The sequence below is a fragment of the Drosophila rhopaloa genome, unplaced genomic scaffold (assembly GCF_018152115.1).
Source record: "Drosophila rhopaloa isolate 14029-0021.01 unplaced genomic scaffold, ASM1815211v1 contig_2, whole genome shotgun sequence".
Taxonomy (NCBI): domain Eukaryota; kingdom Metazoa; phylum Arthropoda; class Insecta; order Diptera; family Drosophilidae; genus Drosophila; species Drosophila rhopaloa.
In genome coordinates this window covers 20,936,327-20,960,513 of record NW_025335083.1, presented here as the reverse complement: position 1 = coordinate 20,960,513, position 24,187 = coordinate 20,936,327, and the positions used below count along the sequence as shown (strand labels likewise).

The 24,187-nt window shown below is 40.7% G+C and overlaps 6 protein-coding genes across 8 annotated transcripts in view; 3 read left to right on the top strand and 3 right to left on the bottom strand.

Annotated features, from left to right (window-relative positions):
• Positions 1-128: 128 nt before the first annotated feature.
• On the top strand, positions 129-2,077 carry LOC108043589 (general transcription factor 3C polypeptide 5). 2 transcript variants are annotated; one of them, XM_017122362.2, is made up of 4 exons: positions 129-256; positions 314-515; positions 572-701; positions 1,006-2,077. In XM_017122362.2, exons 1-4 carry the CDS (start codon positions 137-139, stop codon positions 1,988-1,990), a joined length of 1,437 nt encoding a protein of 478 aa, XP_016977851.1. In that variant the 5' UTR covers positions 129-136; the 3' UTR covers positions 1,991-2,077. The 2 variants fall into 2 exon arrangements, with proteins under 2 accessions (XP_016977851.1, XP_016977850.1); XM_017122361.2 differs by having other exon boundaries at positions 1,003-2,075.
• A 1,446-nt stretch (positions 2,078-3,523) lies between these two features.
• LOC108043593 (asparagine--tRNA ligase, cytoplasmic-like) lies at positions 3,524-5,554 on the bottom strand. The gene is made up of 2 exons (XM_017122368.2): positions 5,426-5,554; positions 3,524-5,328 (listed from the first exon to the last, which is right to left on the bottom strand). The coding sequence occupies exons 1-2, from the start codon at positions 5,442-5,444 to the stop codon at positions 3,686-3,688; spliced, it is 1,662 nt and encodes a 553-aa protein (XP_016977857.2). The 5' UTR covers positions 5,445-5,554; the 3' UTR covers positions 3,524-3,685.
• A 1,084-nt stretch (positions 5,555-6,638) lies between these two features.
• Positions 6,639-8,724, bottom strand: LOC108043592 (asparagine--tRNA ligase, cytoplasmic). The gene is made up of 2 exons (XM_017122367.2): positions 8,549-8,724; positions 6,639-8,454 (listed from the first exon to the last, which is right to left on the bottom strand). The coding sequence occupies exons 1-2, from the start codon at positions 8,580-8,582 to the stop codon at positions 6,812-6,814; spliced, it is 1,677 nt and encodes a 558-aa protein (XP_016977856.1). The 5' UTR covers positions 8,583-8,724; the 3' UTR covers positions 6,639-6,811.
• Positions 8,725-9,267: 543 nt separating this feature from the next.
• Positions 9,268-10,023, top strand: LOC108052189 (dynactin subunit 6). Its single transcript, XM_044460187.1, has 2 exons — positions 9,268-9,335; positions 9,404-10,023. Exons 1-2 carry the CDS (start codon positions 9,319-9,321, stop codon positions 9,942-9,944), a joined length of 558 nt encoding a protein of 185 aa, XP_044316122.1. The 5' UTR covers positions 9,268-9,318; the 3' UTR covers positions 9,945-10,023.
• LOC108052190 (probable DNA-directed RNA polymerases I and III subunit RPAC2) lies at positions 9,942-10,419 on the bottom strand. Its single transcript, XM_017134532.1, has 2 exons — positions 10,333-10,419; positions 9,942-10,271 (listed from the first exon to the last, which is right to left on the bottom strand). Exons 1-2 carry the CDS (start codon positions 10,348-10,350, stop codon positions 9,969-9,971), a joined length of 321 nt encoding a protein of 106 aa, XP_016990021.1. The 5' UTR covers positions 10,351-10,419; the 3' UTR covers positions 9,942-9,968.
• A 454-nt stretch (positions 10,420-10,873) lies between these two features.
• LOC108038807 (brain tumor protein) overlaps positions 10,874-24,187 on the top strand; it is a 41,290-nt gene continuing 27,976 nt past the window's right edge. For both annotated transcript variants that reach the window (XM_044460183.1, XM_044460186.1), the window contains exon 1: positions 10,874-11,322. The gene's annotated coding sequence lies outside the window, so the exon portion shown is untranslated. The remainder of the gene's footprint in view (positions 11,323-24,187) is intronic.

Here is a 24,187-nt window from a genome sequence, read left to right as displayed (position 1 = left end):
AACATTTGGGAATAATTATTTTGTATTTGTATTATTTATGATAAGTCACATTTTCAAAATTTTCAGCTAATCTAAAGTTGGCACCACTGATTGCTATCAGCTGTTTTTCGTTTACAACTCACCTCAGTTTCGGACCATGTCGCGCCAATTGAGTTTTAATCCGCAAAAGGAATATGAGTTGATTGAATATCCTGGCAAAGTGGTCAATCCTGACCGGATGATAGCCACTCTGGGCGGCATTATCAATGTGTCCAAGGTAAATTTGGTGGTCTTGTTATGGCCAGATGATCAGTAATCTTACTCCAATTCCAAGGTACTGGGCGATGAAGTAAAACGTATGGCGTTGCACTTCCACCCGGAGAATCCCTACAACAAACCAACTTTTGGTGACTGCACGGATAAAACTGGCGTCCTGCTCTCCATTACTGTGAGGCGTCATAAAAAGGACAAGCAACGGCCTCCGGAATACTTTGTTCGGGTTTTGGGCCACTGCAGCAGGAGCTTTACCTTCGAAAGTAAGTTTCAAGTCGGGATTGAAGGCGAAACATCATAATGTAATCTCCGCCCTCAGCACTTTGTGACTTTCAGTATCTGCCTCTGTGGTCAACTCCAAAAAGTGACAATGCCAATGTTGCCCAGGAGCTCACATATGCTTTAGATCAATTGAAACCCAGGGACACCTCTGATTTGGATTTTTTTAAGTGAGTAATTTTAATAAGATGATCGCAATTTATAAGATTTCTTCAGATTCAAAGAATTTCTAAAGTCCCTAATTAAATTACTATCTGCTATCCGTAAATACCAAACGATGGATTCATTAAATATAGAGATTAATCTTGTAAATCTATCAATGATTAAGAGAATTAAATATTGGTTTTCAAATTCCATTGTTTGGTATTAATAAAATAAATCTAGAATTCTCTAGATCAAGAAACATTGCAGGTTAAAACGCTATAGAGTATAACATTTTTTAACAGCACTTTCAACTTGATCATCTTTCAGAAGACGGCACAATCAACTCCTGGCCCTGCCTGAACTGTTCACCCACGTGGACGTGGTATATTCGGGCACCTACCGCATCGACGGAGCAGAGGATGGCCAACAGGAGGTGCTGGGCGTGCAGTCCAAGGCCACGTACGACAACCAGGGCGTGGTCTCATTTAACATGGTGGACAGTTTTCCCACTCAGGCGGACTCGCAGAACCTCAAACGTCTCAAGGTGAAGTACGTTTCCGATGAGCAATTGGCCGTAGTGAAAAAGCTATTCGATGACTGCCCAATTTGGACCAGGATTGCACTGCAATATGAATCTGGGTTGACCAATGACAAGCTCAAGTGCATCACTCCTTCGCTGGCATTTTACTTCAGCAACGGTCCATGGCGAACTTTGTATGTTCGTTTTGGTTACGATCCTCGCAAGGATTTCAACAGTCGCTACTACCAGACCTTCGACTTCCGGCTCCGTTTCAGCACTGGCCTCTCGGAATTCGTGTACGCTAAGAAATTCGTTAAACAACGGAGGGCAGCTAATGCTCCGTTCGCCCCCATCGAGGATCGCGTTTCCGATTTGGTTCAGGATATTGACTACCCCTACTTCGATGAGCACAAGTTGCCGCGCTCGAGGCAGTGCATGCTGCGGTATTCCGACGTCCGCATGGTGAAGATCCAGGAGATGCTGGAGAAGATTCCCACACCACTGACCGGTGCCGTGTGCAACGAACGAACAGGTTGGTTGCCACCAGGATTCGATGCTCAGGTGCGACAGATTGTCTGTGGCACCATTAGCGAACTTTTGCGCAACCATTACCGAAAGGAGAACCTCACGGCTGAGGTGGAAGCGGTGACCCAGGCCGACGAAGAGGAGGACGAGCCCGAGGACGAGGAGACGCAGGAGGAGGACATGGAGCTGGACGAAACGCAGACCATGAACAACTCCGAGCAGTTCGTCGACAATGACATCGAGCAGCTCTTCGATAATATCACAAGCTGAGACGAGAACTGAATAATTTTAATAGAATTACACCCTTATTTAATAAATAAAAATTGTGATAGATAACTATGTTCATTTGCTATGTTTATCTATTGGCCATTAAATCATCATCAAAAAAATCTTTAATTTCTGTTCATTGAAATGAAGCGGAGGCGTGGCCTTTATTCATGGTTATACCAAAGACCCATATAGATTATATTGGTCTTTGGTTAATCTATATTGGTCTTTGGTCATACAGTGTAATAAGTGTAATACATTTAATTTTTGATAGCAGAAGCTAGGATTAGTGTTGGAAGATATTTTTCAACCGCTTTAAATCCTGAGTGACGGAAAAGTTCCTCTTCCGAATCGGGGATACAGACAGACCTCGCGGATGTGGTAGCAGTTGAGCAACCAGCAGAGGAAGCGCTCCAGTCCCAAGCCATAGCCGCCATGGGGCAAAGTTCGGTAGATGCGCTGGTCGGTGTACCAGTAGTAGGGTGTCGGATCAATGCCCTCGCGTGCGTATCCCTTGAGCAGCTCCTCGCTGTCGTAGATCCTCATCGATCCACCCACAATTTCGCCCACATTTAACAGCACGTCCACGCTTTCGCCTGCAAAATGGTCTTAAAGGGCTTGGATTCACTGCCATCGCCTCACTCATCGCGACAACAAGACAAGTTTGACTGACTAACTACGTGGTCTAACTACATAGTTGTACTTTTTATTACTGGTAAATACCCTTCTAACCCAAGGTTAAATTTGCCATTTGATCGGCCGGCACGTTGTTTGCTTTCTGACTAAAACTTTACTGATAACTCGCCCTCAAGTCTCGCACTTACATACATATATGGACAAAATTGCAACAGCTTAAAAAATTGCATCAGCTAAATATAATACTCCGGATACTCGATAGACCGATTATTACTCATTTATTAATTTTAATAAAGATGATCCCAATTTATAAGATTTCTTAAGATTCAAAGAATTATGCAATGATTTCCAAAGTCCTAATTACATTTCTATCTGCTATTCGTAAATGTCAAATGATGGATTCATTAAATATAGATATCTTTAAGATTAATCTTGTTAATCTATCTTCGATCTATGTTATTGTCCAGATCAAGAGAATTAAATATTGGTTTTCAAATTCCATTGTTAGGTATTAATTAAAAAATCGTGAATTCTCTAGATCAAGAAACAGAATAAATGATTTCCTCCGATAGAAACAACATATTATTGTAGGTCAAACCGCTATAGAGTCTTGATAACATTTTTTAAAAACAATTTAAACTTTATTTTCTTTCAGAAGACGAGGACGAGGAATCGCAGGAGGACATAGAGCTGGACGAAACGCAGACCATGAACAACTCCGAGCAGTTCGTCGACAATGACATCGAGCAGCTCTTCGATAATATCACAAGCTGAGACAAGAACTGACTGAAATAATTAGGATTAACTTTAAAAAGAATTACACCCTTATTTAAAATATGTAAACTAATGGTTTTACCTATGTTCTATTTCATTAGCCATTAAATCATCATAAAAGAAGTCTTTAATTTTTGTTCATTGCAATGAAGCTGCCTTTATTCATGGTTATACAGTTTAATAAGTGTAATAAATTTCATTTTTAATAGCAGAAGCTAGGATTAGTGTTGCAAGATATTTTTCAACCGCTTTAAATGCTGAGTGACGAAAAAGTTTCTCTTTCGCAACTTAGGGCCTGCATCTATCGAGGAATCGGGGATACAAACAGACCTCGCGGATGTGGTAGCGGTTGAGCAACCAGCAGAGGAAGCGCTCCAGTCCCAAACCATAGCCGCCATGGGGCATAGTTCCGTAGATGCGCTGGTCGGTGTACCAGTAGTAGGGTGTCGGATCAATGCCCTCGCGTGCGTATCCCTTGAGCAACTCCTCGCTGTCGTAGATCCTCATCGATCCACCCACAATTTCGCCCACATTGGGCAGCAGCACGTCCACACTTTCGGTCAAACGCTGATCCTCCTTGCAGCGCTGCATATAGAAGGACTTGATCTCCGCCGGGAAACGGCACAGCATAATTGGTTCGTTGATGGTATCGGTCATCTTGCGCTCCGGAGCCTCGGGAATGTCCTCGCCAAACTCGTAGAAGGTGCCATCGTCCTTGGTCACGTTGTTCTCCTTCAGCCACTTGATTGCATCCGCGTAGTTCATGCGACGGAACGGCTTCTGCGGCGGCTTGAAGTCAGGGTTGAGCTCCTTGACCAAATAGCCCCATGGGGTCTTTAAAACACGATCCACCACATCGCAAATCAGGTCCTCCAATCGATCCAGGAGGTTATCGAAAGAAATGAAAGGACACTCGGCTTCGACGTGAGAGTACTCAGCCAAGTGGCGACGGGTGCGGCTCTGCTCGGCCCGATAGCTCTGGGAAATAGTGAAGACATCGCCCAAGGCCGGCAGGCAGGTCTCCAGATAAAGTTGCGAGCTCTGGGTAAGGTATGCCTCTTCGCTAAAGAACTGAAACTTGAAAAGCGTGGAGCCACCCTCCACCTGGGTCTGCACTAGAGTCGGTGGCGTAACCTCGTTGTAGCCTCGTGACTCGTAGTGCGCACGGAAAGCCTGCGCGACCACCGCTCGCATCTTCAGCACCTTCGAGGTATTCTCGCCGCGAATCATGATGTGCCTGTTGTCTAGCTGCACATCCGGGTGAGCCTCTTCGTTGAGAATGGCATCCGCACCGCCGGGCGGAGCCAGACCAATCAATTCCCAATAGTCCACGTTAAGCTCGTGGCCACCAGGAGCGGTTTTTCCTTCAGGAACAAGCTTTAGCTTGCCAAACAGAACCACAGAGCTCTCCGTACTCAGGGTAAGGGCATCGTAGGTCTGGCAAAGCTGATCGTTCAGAACGCACTGCAGGAAACCGGTGCCATCACGCAAGGTGATGAAGATCAGGGATTTGCCCTGACGCCGCAGGCGATGCACCCAGCCGTAGACCTTGACGCGTGAGTCCCGGTTGGAGGCGCCCTCGAAGATGCGAATCTTACGGGCTACAGGTAGACTGGAATCCTCCGAGATCTTTACTTTGCGCGCATCCTCCAGATTTTGCTGGCGTTTCACTGCATCCTCTTCCTCGCGCTGCTCCTTCTCGACATTCTTTTGGGATTCGCGGCCGAAGAGTTTTTGGATCTTCTTCAGCTGGGACTTGGCAACCGGTTCGAAGGACTCCGCAGCATTGGGATCCTTGCTGTCCACATAAATAGTGGGAAAGGGTTCCTTTCCAGAGTGACGCATCGCCTGCAAAATGGTCTTAAAGGGCTTGGATTCACTGCCATCGCCTGACTCATCGCTCCCTTTCTTTTCCGATGTAAAGATAGCACCTGCAATATATTACACATTATAGATCGACACGTTCGACTGAATGAGAACGTGATCTAGGTAGTAGCACTTTTTATTACCGGGAAACCCCCTTCTTACCCAAAGTTAAATCTGCCATTTGATCGGCCTGCGTGTTGCTTGCTTTCTGACTAAAACTTTACTGATAACTCGCCCTCAAGTCTCGCACTTATATGCACAAAATTGCATCAGCAAAATACAATATTCCCCGCCGGATACTCGATAGACCGATTAAAGGCCAGTGGTCCCCGTCACCTGGCAATCAGTAGACGCTGAAAGCTACACCTTTGAATATTGCGCGCCAACGTTTAATGTTGATCGACGGACAGCATATCACTCGGGCGATTCGCATAGACGGGTATAACGATGAGGTGTCGGATTTTAGAGCCCAACCGCTTGACGCGATTCTGCAAAACCTCCTGGCAGGTATCGATCTCATCCTGACCCGTAAGGAACAGCAAAATATCGCCCAAGACAAAGTTAACTCACATCGCTCGCCCTTTTTCAAGTCCTGTGGCATATAATACCGCTGCACGCGCTCCAGTTCCCGCGCCTTCTCGGGCTCCTTGGCAATGTTCAATAGTTGCTTCTTGTACTGGCGCTTCTCGCTCTCTTTTTTGGGGCACAATCTTATCTTGATTCTCATGCTCCGGCTTCAGGCGCTTGGTGGCCTCCTCGATGGCCTTGCGTCCGCCAATGAAGTCCACCACCTTACGCGTGCGAACTTCATCCCGCTGTTTCATTCGGTGGGCGAACTCATCGCGCTCCTGTAGATCCTCCTGGCGCGACTCCTCCTCGCTGTTCGGCACTGCTGCTGCTGCTGGCCATCCGTTTTTTGTTTTTACCCCACATTTCCTTTAATAAACAACCGAAAATACAAAATCAAAACAATGCAGAAGAAGAATTAACCGGCTCCGATAGACACGTCGATAACATATAGTTCTACTAACTTAGCTATTATTTTATTGGTTAGTTTAAAGCTCCGTTAAAAAATATTAATATTTCAATACCTAGTAAGAATTCATAGTTCGACAATATTAAACATTTTGAAATAAATTGTTCCTCTGATAATAATCTGTATTTCAAAATTCATATACCAGCGAAAGCTTAAAAGTCACATATTCAAAAGTTGGCAGCACTGATTGCTATCAGCTGTTTTTAGTTTATAACTCACCTCAGTTTCGGACCATGTCGCTGAGACCAAGCTGAGACCAGAACTGACTGAAATAATGAGGGTAACTTTAAAAAGAATATGTTCTATTTTATTAGCCATTAAATCATCATAAACTAAATCTTTAATTTTTGATCATTGAAATGAAGCGGAGGCGTGGCCTTTATTTATGGTTATACAGTTTAATAAGTGTAATAAATTTCATTTTTAATAGCAGAAGCTAGTTAGATTAGTGTTGCAATATATTTTTCAACCGCTTTAAATGCCGAGTGACGGAAAAGATTCTCTTCCACAGCTTAGGGCCTGCATCTATCGAGGAATCGGGGATACAAACAGACTTCGCGGATGTGGTAGCGGTTGAGCAACCAGCAGAGGAAGCGCTCCAGTCCCAAACCATAGCCGCCATGGGGCATAGTTCCGTAGATGCGCTGGTCAGTGTACCAGTAGTAGGGTGTCGGATCAATGCCCTCGCGTGCGTATCCCTTGAGCAACTCCTCGCTGTCGTAGATCCTCATCGATCCACCCACAATTTCGCCCACATTTGGCAGCAGCACGTCCACGCTTTCGGTCAAACGCTGATCCTCCTTGCAGCGCTGCATATAGAAGGACTTGATCTCCGCCGGGAAACGGCATAGCATAATTGGTTCGTTGATGGTATCGGTCATCTTGCGCTCCGGAGCCTCGGGAATGTCCTCGCCAAACTCGTAGAAGGTGCCATCGTCCTTGGTCACGTTGTTCTCCTTCAGCCACTTGATGGCATCCTCATAGTTCATGCGACGGAACGGCTTCTGCGGCGGCTTGAAGTTAGGGTTGAGCTCCTTGACCAAATAGCCCCAAGGGGACTTTAAAACACGATCCACCACATCGCAAACCAAGTCCTCCAATCGATCCAGGAGGTCATCGAAAGAAATGAAAGGACACTCGGCTTCGACGTGGGAGTATTCAGCCAAGTGGCGACGGGTGCGGCTCTGCTCGGCCCGATAGCTCTGGGAAATAGTGAAGACATCGCCTAAAGCCGGCAGGCAGGTCTCCAGATAAAGTTGCGAGCTCTGGGTAAGGTATGCCTCTTCGCTGAAGTACTTTAACTTGAAAAGCGTGGAGCCACCCTCCACCTGGGTCTGCACTAGAGTCGGGGGCGTTACCTCGTTGTAGCCTCGTGACTCGTAGTGCGCACGGAAAGCCTGCGCGACCACCGCTCGCATCTTCAGCACCTTCGAGGTATTCTCGCCGCGAATCATGATGTGCCTGTTGTCCAGCTGCACATCCGGCTGGGCCTCTTCGTTGAGAATGGCATCCGCACCGCCGGGCGGAGCCAGACCAATCAATTCCCAATAGTCCACGTTGAGCTCGTGACCACCAGGAGCTGTTTTTCCTTCAGGAACCGGCTTTAGCTTGCCAAACAGAACCACAGAGCTCTCCGTACTCAGGGTAAGGGCATCGTAGGTCTGGCAAAGCTGATCGTTGAGGACGCACTGCAGGAAACCGGTGCCATCGCGCAAGGTGATGAAGATCAGGGATTTGCCCTGACGCCGAAGGCGATGCACCCAGCCGTAGACCTTGACGCGTGAGTCCCGGTTGGAGGCGCCCTCGAAGATGCGAATCTTACGGGCCACCGGTAGACTGGAATCCTCCGAGATCTTTATTTTGCGCGCATCCTCCAGATTTTGCTGACGTTTCACTGCATCCTCCGCTTCGCGCTGCTCCTTCCCGACATTCTTGTGAGATTCGCGGACAAAGAGTTTTTGGATCTTCTTCAGTTGCGACTTGGCAGCCGGTTCGAAGGACTCCGCAGCATTGGGATCCTTGCTGTCCACGTAAATAGTGGGAAAGGGTTCCTTTCCTGCATGACGCATCGCCTGCAAAATGGTCTTAAAGGGTTTCGATTCACTGCCATCGCCAGACTCGTCGCTTCCTTTCTTTTCCGATGTAAAGAGAGCACCTGCAATATATATATATTGCACATTATAGACTTACTGACAACGTGGTCTGGCCACATAGTTGCACTTTTTATTACTGGTGAACCTCCTTCTTACCCAAAGTTAAATCTGCCATTTGGTCGGCCGGCATGTTGTTTACTTTGTGACTTAAACTTCTGATAACTCGTCCTTAAGTCTCGCACTTTAATGCACAAAATTGCATCAGCTTAAAACCTTGACAAAATACAATACTCCACGCCGGATACTCGATAGACCGATTAAAAGCCAGTGGTGCCCATCACCTATTGCACACGCTGAAAGCTAAAATTAGCTACACCTTTGAATATTGCTCACCAACGTTTAATAATTTATATTCATAATCTTGTTGAACATCTTTTTGTATAATATTAATAGTGACTATAAATAATCTTGCCAATATTGCTGAGAATCGTATTCAGAATATATTGCCCCGTTGCAAATAATTCGGATACATAGAAATCGACATACGCAAAAAAAACGTTTCCATGGGATATCACAAAATACAAAGCACTTAATTCGTAATAATCAAACGGAATATTTTTGATGGAAGAAACTTAAATCTTGCTTAAAAACAAATAAGAAACAAAAAACCTTATTGATGTTACTAGAAGTGCCTACTAAAAAAGGTGACAAATTTGACAAGACACATTATTACTGTGAACTAAAATATAAAGCGTTAGCAAAATTAGTATAATAGTTAAAGCTTTTTTTAATTCCTGAATTACTTCTCAGTAATTTGAAAATAGACAGATCTGCATTTAAAGCTTATGAACTTTATTTATCGGTGGTCACTGTTGGTATTTTTTAGCACCTTATGTATTGTGAGAAAAACGTAAACAATTTGGAAAATGCCCTCCGAAAATAGGTAATTTAAGCTTTAAACACCGGAAAATAGGAAAACCTAATGTATTAAACCCTAAAATTTGTCCATAGGATTAAAATCCTGCCCAAAGCGGTGGTTTGCGAGGAGAGCAACCTTCGCGGTGACATCACCTTTTCGTCGGGCTGTGTGGTTCATCCAAGTGCCACCGTTATCGCCGACGCAGGACCCATAATTATTGGGGAAAACTGCATCATCGAGGAGTATGCAACCATAGCACATCGCTTGGAACCGGGCGCATCATGGGACGTCAACAATATCTTGAGCATTGGCAACCATAATGTCTTTGAAGTGGGATGCCAAGTGGAGGCCTCTCGCATTGGCGATAAAAACGTATTCGAGAGCAAGTGTTTCGTGGGCCGTGGAGTTACCGTTTCCAATGGTTGTGCTGTGGGAGCTGGGATTAAGATACACACCAGTCAACTTCTGCCGCAAAACACCATTGTTTATGGCGAGCAAGGATTGCAGCGAGAGGCCATCGATAAGCAGGGATCACAGACCCTGCAGATCGATTTCCTTCGCAAGGTGCTGCCGAACTATCATCATCTCCGCAAGCCCAACTACGATCCCAAGAAGGCACGCAGTGTTGTCTAGATTGTAGTCCCTATATATAATCATTTATGTATTCTCCACCTTCACAGCATTAAAATTAGACATCTCCTTTACAAAAGTATCAATTGTATGATCACATAGTTTCTCCAAATCCTCCAGTCCCCTTTTGAGTATATCGATGGCTCGATCTCGGTGGGATTGAATGCGAAAGTGCAGCTTCTGCTCGGTGGGATGGGGAATGGTGTAGCCACAGAAATCCACCTCTGGATAGCGGGCTATAATGGTTTTCAGTGCATTGCCCAGCGTGTGTCCCTCGTTGCTAAACACAAAAGTACGCGAGCCCTCGCCGTTTTTCTCATCGCCAGCTAGCTGGTAAAATATTTACAAATCAGTCAATCAAAAGTCACAAAATATTTTATTTAATAAGTACCTCTGCCAATGCCCCCATTTTAAGAACCTTTAAATTATTGTTGGTTTGTTTACAAAAAACGTGGGAGGCACATGCCTTAACAATCGATTGCTTGACTATCGATTGTCTGCATATGAAAATAGCTAACTTTAAATTAATCGGTCTGGAAACTGTCAGTGGCGTCGTTATTGGCGCCAAAAGATTGTTTTTTAAATGTATATTCTTCTTCTTAAGACTACATGTTAGAGCACTGTGGTAAACATTCCGGAAACATCCAATTCCAAAATTCTGTTAAATTAACAACAGATGCAATATAAATTGATGTGTTTTTTAACGCCATCAGCTATTTACAGTAGACGTACGGCAATACTATTGATCAGTGATTAGTGGTATAGTTGTTCAGTTGAACGCGCCCATCGATCAGCTAATTGATGTATTACAAAACTTTTCTTTAGTACTTATTGTTAGAATTTTAAATTAAAAATTTAGCAGCGGAAAGTAGTCGATTCTGCACATTGTTTTATCGATGTATCGATAAGGTCTCGACGTTTATACCAGCCCTAGTTCTTGTCGCGTTCTGACACGGACGCGGTTTTCGACTCTTTGTGTGTTGTTTGCTAATTTGTTTCGTTTTGTGGCCAATATTATTGGGGGCCAGCTGCGAAATCAGTTTTGTGCGGAGTGGGCCAAATAAAAAAGAAAGAAGTGTCGCAAACAGCCGCATTAGCATAATTGCATGCCGCCTTTTGCGTGTATATGTGTGTATGTCACAGTGTAGTTTGTTTGAAAGCATCAGCAGAAAAGGCGGCAAAAAGAGGGGACCTGAAAAGAAGAAGAAAACGAAAACACAAAAAAACTGCAACGGCAAACAATTATTTTCGCAATGCATTTAACGTAAAGTTGCTCCAAAAACACCGACACTCGGCCAAAAACGCATACAGTAAAAAAACGGCTCTTAATATTTAACGTTTTTTTGCATTGTGCGCGCAACAGGAATAAACTGCAATACAGGTTTGTTAAATGCACAAAATGTGCTTATTAATAATACCACATAAATAAACTTTATTGAACAGTCCAAAATGTCATTTAATATTTGTTTTTGGCCATGGGGCACGCCCCCTTTTTTTGGTCGAAAAATTATGCAAATTCATGCACCTAAAAAAATAAGGCAGCTGCCTCTGCCGCTGCGCCGTCGACGACGACGCCGCTGCTGGCGAAGGCGGAAGTGATGGCTAAAAAATACCAGTTCCAGAGGCTTAAGCTTTAGCTTTGGCATTACTTTGACAGTTGTTCTGTTTTTTTTGTTGCAACTCCCAGTACACTAAATTTGAATACGTTAAATGACAGTTAAAATATTTAATTCCTGGATCTGGAAATTAACTTAAAATATATAAAATATGGCATTTTTTCTGGAAAATTCAATTTTGAAAAAAAATTGTTTATCTAAATGAATTAAGAGGGTCTCTACCACCTTGTGGTCTTTTAACATTTACCTCTTATTGTGAAAACTCACAATTTCGCAATAGAGGTTAGCCAATATGCACTGTATTTTGTTTCCACTGGTTGGTATGGTCTCCTTTTTGGCATCCTTCTGACTCCTTTGCACTCATTTGTTTGGTGGTCATACACACACAAACATCTGTTGTGTTTTGGTGGTGACTAATGCGACAGCATGTTCCGTTATCTCATGTGTTCCTCTCTCCCCATCCCTTCGTTCACCCACGCTTATAAACTTGTGTTGTAATAATCTGTATGTGTACGTGTGTGTCTCACGTTTCGTTTGGCGCCATGCGTTCCCCCCAATTTGCAGTCGTTGCAATTTTGGTCTAGGCTGCGTTCCGTTTCCAAATCGTTTCCCCCATTATGCTGGGCGCCCTTTTTGCTTGTTGTTGTTTTTACATGGACTGCAGTATATACACATATCTGCCGGCGTTTGCTGACTTACATACATTTGTGTGTGTGTAAGAGCGAGCCAGCTGCTCTCTCCTGGCCGTAAAAGGGGTTCGCTCTTGGTCTCTCCTGGGCTGACTATTCTTATTTTTATGGTTTTCTTTTTTGCGTTTGCAATTATTTTGGCTTTGTAGTGGTTACAACAAAGGAACTGCATAAAAGCGTCACGATCGTGGCAAAAAAAAATGTAGAGAAAAGAGAAGTGCGAAATGGTTCTGGGAATACGAAACAGGGTTCTCTTTTGGCCCGTGTAAATAAACAACATTTACTATATGGCATATAGGGAAAATAACTTCCCCAGCATATTCATGCGAAACTGATTCGTAAACACTTTCCGCACTCGTGTGTAAGATTGTACCCTAACTTACAGTAAACCCCAAGAAGCCTAACCTGGACAAAAGTCATACAGGTCATACAAGTACAAATATAATGTTGTGACCAATTAAAAATATGTAAAAATATGTATCTGTGCCATGAATATTGCAAAGATCTACATACAGTCAACACAATATTTATTCGGACACCCGTGATTTTGATTTTGATTCATTAATAACTCAACAAAAACGTAACGAAAACAAACAATTTATATTTCATCGTGAAGGTTAACATTCTTAGAATATATTTTAACAAAAAAATAAGGAACTTTCAACAGTAAAATTAGATATTTTCTTAAATTAACTTGAAAAGTCATAATTTTACGCACAGAAATTATTCGGACACTTCATATAATATTAAAAAAAAACATATTTCTTGATGTTTTAATATTTTTAATATTTGGTGGGTCCTCCACTAACATCAATGACAGCTTGTAAGCGTCGACCCATGCTTTTTACCAAGTTGCTTGTCTCATTAGCGCTAATTTGACCCCATTCAGCCATCAATGCAGTTTTTAAGGACTCCCTGGACGAAATGACGTGCTTCCGAATCCTTTTCTCAAGAATATCTCAAACATGTTCTATGGGACTTAAATTAGGTGACTGGGGAGGTGTTTTCAGCTGCTTGCAGTGATATAAAAGCCACTCTTGCACCAAAGACGAAGAATGTTGTCTTGTTGAAACAACAATGTCTTCGGATCTAGACCAAGTTTTATATCACTTGGAATCAAATTTTCGCTTAAAATGTTTTTGTAGATATTCTTATTAATTTTGTCGTCAATAAAGACCATTTGACCGACTTCTTCTACCGATACACACCCCCACATCATTACATTCCCGCCACCATGCTAAACAGTTGGAATTAAGTTCTTCTCATTCATGGCTTCATTTGGTTTCCTCCACACTTTCGAGGGCCCATAGTGTCCAAATATGTAAAATTTGGATTTGTCGCTTAAAACTACGTTCTCCCAAAACGAATCCGGGTGGTTATATGCAGTTTTCCAAACTCCAAACGCTTTTTTTTGTTGATGGCAGAAAATAATTGCTTTCGACGAGCAACTCTGCCATGTAAACCAGCCTTGTACAGGTAGTTTCGGATGGTTTTGGCCCAAACTTTTTTTATTTTCGCTTGCTCTACATTCTTTTGAATTGTTGTAGATGTTGTTTTCGGATTTTTTAGGACTGTAGACATAAATTTCCGTCCCTCACGTGAGTACAGAATCTTAGACCTTCTAGCTTTCTTGTGATTTGAAGCTCATTATTCCGTTTTTAAGTATTTTTGGATTATACTATGTATTGTGGAAGGTGATTTTCCATTAATACGACCGATTTTGCGATAACTACGATTTTCCAAAAATGAATTTAAGATAGGTTTTCGAAAATCTAGTGACAAATCTTGAACTCCTTTTATTTTGACCAATCGTATCAAAAAAACACATAAAAACTAACAAAAAAAAAAAAAAAAGCACGCCGAAAATTACTCCGAAGTAATTTCAACTAAACTACTTTAAAAAGAATCGCCTATTACCGTTGTGCTCAGAAATAAACACAATAAATGAGAAATGTACGAATAATTTTTGTGCAACATTTTAGCAACTTTTTTGCTTTTCTTTTAATATTTTTAAGGCTAATTTAAAAAATTACATTTTTGTTTGTGTAATGTCTTCTGAAAATCACTGTTTCTATGATAAGTAAAAAAAAACCTGCTAAAATTACGAAAATTCCGGCAAATAAGCTGTTAAACTTGATAATAGACAGTGTCCGAATAAATTTTGTGCTGACTGTATCTACTTGAAGTACCAAAAACCTGTCAGGATGCTGTCAGACAGTGGGCACTTCTTAAAGAAAAATAATCAATTGTTCAAATCTAAAATTTGGGAGATAGTATGCTGACTTTAAGAGAAGAGAGGGATATATAATCAAAAAAGGAGAGTTGTTGCTTTGTATTTAATTATGTACCTTATAAATATATTTTAAATCTGCTCCACTGTGCAAGAAATTTCCAAGGATGCTGCAGACATCGAAAGCCAAACGAAATAAAATAAAATACATTGACGGTTGGGGGGGTGCAAAATGAAATGGAGGATGCGGTGAAGTAGAAGGGGACAAAGGGGAGCCGGGTTCAACAGCAGACAGAAAAAGGCGAAGTGGCAATGGCACAAGACGATGATGGAGAGCTCAGGGAATAAGGAACAGAGAACAAGGAACAGACGGAAACACGGACACGACAACGTGATATTCCCAACATCCTGTGCAGCGAGTCACGAAGGAGGTGGGGAGCGCAATAAAGCAGGAGAAGACAGCGAAGCAGAAGGCGGGGGAGAGCGAAAAACCTGTCATCTGCTGCCGGCTGCATTCGATACGGGCCATGGAAAGGAGGAGAAGAGAAGGGGACTGAGACGCAGAAGGATGAAGGCATTTTTAGAATTCCCAAAATCAACATAAAAAGCAAGTAAATGAACAATGATGGCCAGACAAACTACACAGAAAGAAAAATTGTTAGGATACAATGCTTAATTCAATGGCAGAAAATGTCCTTCATTATTTAAAAAATGTCGTATAAAACAAGGCTATGCGGTTTGAACCCTGGTGCTCTGCGCTCCAACAAAAATCCTCTATTCATCTCGATTTAACATAATTGAAAACTAAAATCTAAAAAAAAATATTTTAATATATAGTTTATCTGTTTGGAGGTGGGATTTTATGAAAATAAAACATCACGTTTATTTTGATTTCGACCAACCTTACAGTGTAAGAAAAGCCAGTCAAAAGGAAGCTGAGTCTCGAGTCTCCTTTTTTCTCTCCCCTCTTTCTGTTAGTCTATGTGTGCGTGATCGCAGCCCAGACGCAGCAGCAGCGACGTCGACAGATGCAGCGACAGAGAGGCATAAAACAAACAAAACCTACACATGCATTTTTCTCTTATTTCCCCTTAGTTTGGGTTTCCTTGTTTATAGCATTCGATAGGGTATCAAAATTTTGCAATGTTGAAAAACAAGATACCAAGCCGTCTGAATTTCAGCTTAAGGATTTGGAAGATGATCACCACCTTATTTGCCAATCAGGAAATTACGTTCTTTTTATATCTTTTGATTTAAAGTTGCTGTGCAATCAATAAAATACACAAACCAATCGAAAAATATATATTTAATATTATTTTTTGTTTTAAACTTAAAAATATACTTACTTATTGTATTTAGGCTCAAACTCTATATCAAACTGACTTTATAAAAATCGTTTATTCAAAAGGAAAAAGAAAAGTTCTTTAAATAAGAATGTTTTGTCTCCGGAATAATTAATACTTGTTTTAATGTTAAATTTATACCTTTATATTCCTTATTCCCAATTCCATTTCTTTGGCCTTTCAAAATCTTTAAAGCAAAATATTGAAAAGTTTCGTTTCAGAACTAAAAAAAAAATGTAGCTTTTGATTTCCGTCCTGTACTTTCAGGTGAATAAAAAGGGAAATGGAGAAAAAAAGCCAGTGATCCTTGTGGTTTGCTATTGAAATTCATGTTTTATTTCGTATCCTATATTATTTGTACATTTTTTCAATTTACGCTTGAAGGGATTTGCATAATACGCTGTAGAGCAGCCGTAAAATGTGTCCGATGTCGTCTGTTGCCATCGCACATATTGCTGATGGGTGTTGATGTTGCTGCCGTACATGTTGCTGTTGCTTTCGGTGGTGGTTGCTGTGCGGCCTCAAAGGACTCGCATCCCCTGTGTGTTGTCCTGTGCCTAGTTTCATTTCATTTTCGTTTCACTTTTTTTTTTGCTCTGTTGCTTTCCACTTTTATTGTTGAACTTTACAGCTGCCGCTTTCATTTCATTTTGTTTTTTTTATTTTCTTGCCCAACTTGCATTTTTCCCCTATTGGTGTGGCTTATTTTTGGCAGGGGTGGTTTCAACTTATATGAAACTTACAACAGCATTTTGTATGCGTCTGACTTTGATCCCTTTTCCGGAGGGTGGGACGGACCTCTCTCGTCTGGCCACCCCCTCGGCAGCATTAGGGAAAGTGTCTTGCAAATAAATAAATAGTCATGTCAGCCATATTATTAATGCCCGGGAAGAAAGGAAGGAAGGCTGGGATGGAAGGTAGCTTAAGGTCTGCCTTCACATGGCTTGATAGGTGGGGTGGGTGCCGAGGGGGTGGCGCTAATCAACCCTCCTGGGCTGCCGACAAAGGAAAGGGGAACGCATCTTACCCCGAAATACAGGGTAACCAAATACACTGCTCACTCAAAGTTAAGGACTTTTGGTAGAACAGTGTTCATTCGTAATAAAGGCATTTAGAAACCAAAAATAAAAGTTTTGGTCGAAATGTAATTTAAAATTTAATCCTTACATTCAAATATTTATTTACGAATCTTAAAAATATTAATATTCAATTGAAAATTTAAGAACAAAAAATGTTTTGTACAATGCTTTTAATCACAAGTTTTATAATTTAGTTTTTCGAAGTTGAAACATTAAATTATTCAAAAATAGAAGGAGATCACCTTTCCAAAACAATAAACGCTGAGAACAGTTGGCGGGCATTCACTGTATGAAATATATGTATGTATATTCTACTACGCATTGCTGTCTGTTCGCGTTGGGGTCAACAAACTTTTGGGCCAGCCCCCAGCATCAATTCTGCGTCTGTGTGTGTGTAGAGTGCGTGCGGGCGAGTATTGGTGAGTGCGAAAAGTGAACGATTTTCCAGCAGAGCTCAACTCAAGCCAAAAACCCCCCTGTTGAAAACGGCGGACACCAGCACGTTCTACGCATTTTTGTGCATTGACCCCAGACAGACGGAAGCCCTCCCACACCCCAAAATGCCACCCCCCACCCACACTCCGACACAAACGCACACGATTTCCTCCCCCTAACACACACACACACACACACACATCTGTTTGTTTGCGTAGTACAATGGCAACCCTCGCTGATTTGATTTTCATATGTTGAATGGGATTTGAGGGTGGAATGGATTCTCGGATTCAACGCCCTTGCCTTCGTTTCTTGTACACCTTTATCGGGAGTTTTATGAATTTTTGTATATTATTATTTTTACGATTTTATATATTAAAATGCATGCTGCAAAGTGTGTACACCGCAACAAAAAAATGCATTTATTATAACGACAAGAGCTTATATTTGATATTCGTAATAAATCGTATTAAATTAGGTCCGCCAAAAATTAATTTAATTAAATTAAATTATAAACATACCAATGTGATGTTTAATAATTAATTAATTACGTATCTCAAATTAACAGAACAATAGTGGACTACATGTTTTATTGAGATTTTTTCATTAAATATGTCTAATATTCCATGCATATATTTTTTAAAGTTGTGAAATCCAATTTTAGATCAATATTGTTTATTTGTTTTCCCTGTGCACGCTGCGGCATCTTCGATTACAGGTTTATGACAACATAAATTCAAGAAGCACCTTTAATTGCACTCTCTATAGAGAGGGCCTCCCGAAGCTTTTGTTTTAGTGTTATTTTACCTTAGAGGGGGTACGGAATATAAAATGGTTTTATTGCCATCTCCGCCCCCTTGAAATTATTTTGGGTGTGGTTCTTGTATACGGATTGATGGGTTTTAGTTGAATGATCTGTGAGGACGACCGGTTCCAAGTTCCTGTAACCATTCACTCTTTGTTTTCCGCTTTTCGTTCTGTCCGTGAAATTTGCCCAACAACAATATTAAAGGTCATTTACTTTTGTTAACCTTAGGGGTAGTTTTCTCAATAGTTTCAGGTTCGTTTCGGCTTCGGTCTCGGATTCTCGTGTCCTGTGTCCTTACGTCTTCATGAATATGCGAAAATTTAACGCATGCAAATGGGATATTGTCCCAAGAAAACTGTCTTGTAAATGAATCTTTATGGGTCTTGTAAAGAGGGTTGTAAATGACAGGGCGAGGGGTGTCGGGAACCCTCGGTTCGTGGGAATTTAGTTAAAACTTTTGTTTTGAAATGGCTTTGGGATGGGTTTCGAGCTATGTTTCCGTTTTGCTTGAACAGGTTGGCCTTTGTTATTAAGTTGGATTCCATTATCATAATAGGTCTGCCGGTATCTTTACTTTTTAGAGGTGGGAAACTGAGAGAGAGGGGTATCTCAGCTAAAATCTTTTAGGAGAATTTCGTCTCCTTCAAGCTCCATTTGTGTGATTTTCTCGGAACATAAGCAACAGCATGTGTTTCATTATTTAATGAGCTGGCTTGCTTTTTTGATTGTTTTACAGTGTTCGTTCAAAAATGTGAAGTTTTCAACTAAAGGAGTACAGTAAATATAACTTAAAGTTCACAATCTCAAGGAAATACACTTAAATATTTCGTAAAAATAATATTTTTATTTTTGTTGTTAAGCTTAATAAAAATCGAAGATTTTCTAATTATGGTATTAATGTTATATGTACATACTTAACTATTAAAATTATTTATGTGATTAAAAATATTTTCTGATCCTTATGTGATAAACTATATTTATAATTACTGTTGAATTAATAAAACTTAAAAGGTAATCACTGATTTTCATTTTTCAACTATTACCTACAGCTAAACTGTAACTACAAACTAAAGCTTATCTTTAAATAAATAGTTTTGGTTATAGCCAAAGTAATGAAACTAGCGCGTTCCACTGTATCCATGTTTTGGATTCCACCAAAGGTCTCTCTTTCTTCCGCTCAACTTCAATTCTTCGCAGCCTTGAGTTCTCGGGTCTTTTTGCACTTGGCGTTGGAAGTTCGCCTCCTGTCTCCTCACATTTGGTTCCCCTCACAAAAAGTTTCACACGCTGCTTGGTTTTGGAGTCTTCGGGATTGTCTTTGACTTTGTTTGCCTTTTGGTTCACGAGTATATTTGTATGTTCGCAGACCAGACGACAAGACAGCTGTTAAAGCAAATTAATCTAACAACAATAACAACTGTGAGCCAGAAGAAACAGAGCGGGCAAAAAAGAACAGCACTAAAATTCACAGCCCGACGACTCGAAATCCATATTGAAACATTGTATGTAGAAATATTCAGAGTATAGTTCAGCTGAAACTGAAATTGCTGATAAAACAAAGCAAATGCCTTTTGAAGGTGGGATGAGGCGGCTTGGCATTGTGGGCGGGGAAGGAGGGGCAAGTCAGCCAGTTGCACACATGTACAGTAACTACTCATAATGGGTAAATATGAATTTGTAAAATCAAAATAAACTACTTGTATTTGGAACGTCAAACATTTTTCGGTATATCATATTAATATCATTCTCTACGAAGGTAGGTTTTGTACAATGTGATTATAATGACTTAATTTCCACATAACCTATTTTTTGTGGCTAATAAAATTGGATAAAAATCAAAGCAGTACTATTAGTACCTATAAGTTAAATCAACGGAAAAGCTCTTAAATATTAAAGCATTTTTTATTTCCGTTCTTATGATTACTTATTGGTTAAACCGATCGATGATCAAATTTTTGGAAATCGTAATCTTTAGAAAATAAATACGCTTGCTGATAAGATGATTCATGTTACGGGCTTTTGCAAATAAGAAAATTTGCGATTCCGGATTTCGCTAACCGCGTATTTCCGATCGAGCACTGTAGCCGCCTATCAAATTCTTCTTGTTGCTGCTGTGCTGTGTTGGTGTTCTTGTTGTTGCTTCCGCTTGTTGTTGTTTAGAAATAGAAATGATTTCACAATGAACTTTTTGGTGTCGCGCTTAGAGCTTCAGTTGACCGTTTCGTCTCGTTCAGCTAACCTCACCGATCCACCTCCCGGTTTTTCCTCCCCCCACAGTTCCCGAACGCTATTAAAAATCCAACCAAAAAAGAAAGAAATAAAACAACAAACAAAACAAATTAAATAAAAATAAAAAAAATATATAAAAATAAAGGAATAACAACGAAAAACACAAAAACACGTTTTTCAGACTCGGTTTTGCTGATTTCTTATTAGATATTCTTGTGTTGCTTGGCCCGGTCTCCCCATCAGTCCGTCCCGCTCGCCCTATCAGTCCGTCCCGCTCTCTCTTCCGCCCCAAAGACACTTATTGTTTATTCTTTCGCTGGCCCGCAACTCGTGGCTTTTGGTTTATGGTGATTCAGCTCAAAACGAGAAGTGAATGTGCTGGCAGAGCAGTAGGCGTCGACAGCGACGCCAGTGTGCACTTAAAACAATATATATGTACATCATTATCTGCTAATGTTTGTACTATAAGTATCTATGCTAAATTAATTAGTTTGTAAGTAGTTAATTATATTTTATCACTGTCGTGGGTATATATAGAATTAATTTAGACACATATGCATATATTAATAATCTCAAAAATTATTTGATGATAGAACTTCAAACTATCTTGGAAATGATTTTAAATATAAATCTATCAATCCTGAATTTTTCATTACCATGAATACATGAAAAATGACCTGAGTGTCAAACTATGGCTATAATGTCTACGTTGTAAACAAATTAGGATAAGTTTTTTTATACTTAATAAATGAAGTCCCGGAAAACGAATCAATATTTGCAGTGTAACTTATTTTGCATTTGGCGTTTGTGTTGCTTGGTTGTAAAATGTCAGTGTTAAATAATATTGTGTTTATTAAACCAGAAAAACGTAAGCAAATGTACCGTTGTTGGCGGTGAGTAAGCGATAGATGCAGTGAAGGAGGGAGCGAGAGAGAGGAAAAGAGAGGCTTGAGCTTTAAGGAAACTGCACTTGAGTGAGCGGGAGAGCGATTGAGTGACTGATTGATGATGGCTAAAGCAGAAAGCCTGAAATGTTGTTGTTGCTGCCGTTGTCAGTGGGTTCTGCCGCTTCTCCTTCTTCTTCTTCTTTCTTAATGAAGGTCAATGTTCGAACGCCAACGTAGTATTCACCGATTCTTCAGATGATGTCGACGTTCTCCTCCGATTCTTCAGCCGCTTTGTTGTTCATGTTGCTTGATGATTGGCCATTGTCGTTGTTGTTTTGGTTCTGATTGTAATTTACACTTTAAAAAATTTGAGCATTTTAAAATCAAATTCCTACTGAAATACCTTAAAGTATTCATATTGAATGCATAATATAATTACCAGAAAATCACTATATAAACGATTGTGTTATGAAACTTGAAAAAAATGTATCCAAATTGTTAATAGGTATATTACTAGCCTTCAATATAAAAAGTACAATCATATTTTTCTTGTTTCCCTAATAAATAATTAGACCAACCAAATGTATAGGTTTAACAGATTGAGATGACTTTAATAAATTAACAAGGGTTCAAATTCACTCATCATTTCTTAAGTTATTTCTTCTATTGTTGTTATCATTTGATTATGTTAAGTTTTAGATTAACAGCTCTCCTCAATCTCCCCATTTTCGTCTTCCAATTCGAGCTCATTTAAGTACAAACAACTCCAAATAAAATACAACCCATAAAAGCTGGTTAATGATACTTGATGTTTTGTGCAGGCGTGGCTCTCTGCTGGAGTTCCCTTCATTTAATTCTTCATCTGCTGCTCCACCTCCAGCATAGACAGTCCATATAATTATGGAATAATTTAATTGTTTCAATTTTGAGTTTGATGCCTGCACTGCGGCACCCCTCAAAAACTAATGTTTTCCGGGCTTGGCCCCATCGGTAATCTGGCGGAACCTTTGACCGACCTAACCCTCTGATTGCCCAGAGTAACGCTCCCCAGAGAATTGTCTCCGTCAAAAGTTCTTTGGGGAAATTAGTCGGGCAATAACCCACTCGAATCGGCAGAGGAAACGTTCAAATGCCCCTGAGAGAAAGGGAGGTCGGTCGGTCGGTCGCATTTGCCAAGTTTAGTTCAAAGAACTTCCCACATCTGATTAAAGAAATAATCAAGGGGTATACAAAATATGCCGAGGGCCTTGGAGCTGTGAAACGGAATTTAAAAGCAAATCAAAACTCTGGATCAACCCAGAAGTGCCATTTCCGCTTCACCAGCTAAAAAATATATATACAAAAAGAAAATAAACAGATAAACAAAGTTGAATTTTAGCTAAATTAAATTATTAAAAAATTTGTTTATAATTAGAAAATAGAAAAATCCAAAAAGATTCGACGTTATCAATCAAATTTTTGTCGAGTTACTTTTGCTTAAGATAAGAGAATAGTCGTAATGTATTATCTGAAATGAAACTACTCTTTAAATGTTGAAGCTCTGATGAAAATATGTTATGGGAGCTTAATTTTCCCCTCTAGGCAACTTTGACTGTACGAGGCATAATAATTTGCCGTATCTAATATTGCAATTTGGAGTGTTACGAGAAGGAGTCGTTGGTCGAAAAGCGTGCGGTTCGTTGGCTTTAAGAGTGTATCGCAAGCAATTATGAACGTTGACCTTCTGCCAAAAAAAAAGTTTCCACTAACCGAAAAAGGTGAAAGAACACACAGACATAGACCCCAAAAATTAAGGTAGCAAAGACATTAGCAGAGGCTGCGAAAAACCAAGGGCGAGGGGCGATGGGGAAAACCTAATGACAGATGGGGGGAGGGGGGGGTTCAGAAAATAACCCGACGAACCAAGAAGAAAATGCGCCAAAAGAACAAAAAGTTCTGAAAAGTAAGCAAGCAAAGGAGAAGCAGATATATAGTAATAATAAAGAAGGCGCGCGCTGTCGAGTGCAAAACAAAGCAAATTTTTGGCCAACAGCGCAGACACAAAAGACTCTTCGGCGGAGTCACGGGGTCTAAAGCACATATACTATATACTCTCCACTATACATGCATATATATGTGGGTACTATAACCTGGCGCTGACTTTGGCTCTTTTTGAAAGTTGAAATGCTTGCCTAGGTAGAGCCAATAAACGAGTTTGAAACAAAAGAACAGAAACAGACGCTTAGCTTAGCTATCTACCAACCCCTCTCCCCTGCCCCCCTTTTTGACCTCGCCACCCCCTTTTTTGCGCGTGTGAAGATCGCGAACTGTGGGCGCTGGGGATTGGAACGAAATGGTAAATGGAACAGATTCTGTGGCATTGAACCGAGCCGAGAAGAAAACCAGAAAGGAAGGCTACAGCTCCGGGGGCCGATTACCTCCTCCTCCCCCTTGCAGGTCAATCATTTCACAGTCAGATAGATGATACGAAATGGAAACTACATAATTGGTGTCTGCACCAAGTTTAAATCGATTCTCAACAGTTAAACTGTTTTAAGAATTTTTGTTAGTGTTAAGGAATTTGTTTTTGGTATATTAGAGTGCTTATAACCATGATTTTAGGTTTTTGATTCGGGGAGAGCTTTCCAAAGATAAACTCCCTGGATTCTCCTTTTATAGTCTAACTTTTTTTTTATTTTCATACTAAATTTCGATAAATGTCTTTCGATTTTAAAACCAAAATAACCTTTTACTGTTAGAACTTTTCAAAATCTGGTCGTTAAACCTATTAATATTCTGAGGTCAGGAAAATTAACGTTCTAGATAATGGTGGTCAAGCCAAAATGTAAATAATCATGGTTGTGCCGTCTCCAGCAACCGTGGTAAGACCCTATACAAAGTCAAATTCAAACTCAGCGGGGAGCAAAGGTGACAAAGGTGGAATTTTATAT

Excerpts from the sequence above, each read along its gene's own strand:
- LOC108043589 (XM_017122361.2), top strand. The coding sequence starts at position 137 with ATGTCGCGCCAATTGAGTTTTAATCCGCAAAAGGAATATGAGTTGATT. Across the intron at positions 257-313 it reads GCATTATCAATGTGTCCAAG|GTACTGGGCGATGAAGTAAA; the intron begins GTAAATTTGGTG and ends TCCAATTCCAAG. Across the intron at positions 702-1,002 it reads TCTGATTTGGATTTTTTTAA|AAGACGGCACAATCAACTCC; the intron begins GTGAGTAATTTT and ends ATCATCTTTCAG.
- LOC108043592 (XM_017122367.2), bottom strand. The coding sequence starts at position 8,582 with ATGCCGGCCGACCAAATGGCAGATTTAACTTTGG. Across the intron at positions 8,455-8,548 it reads AATGGCAGATTTAACTTTGG|GTGCTCTCTTTACATCGGAA; the intron begins GTAAGAAGGAGG and ends TATATATTGCAG.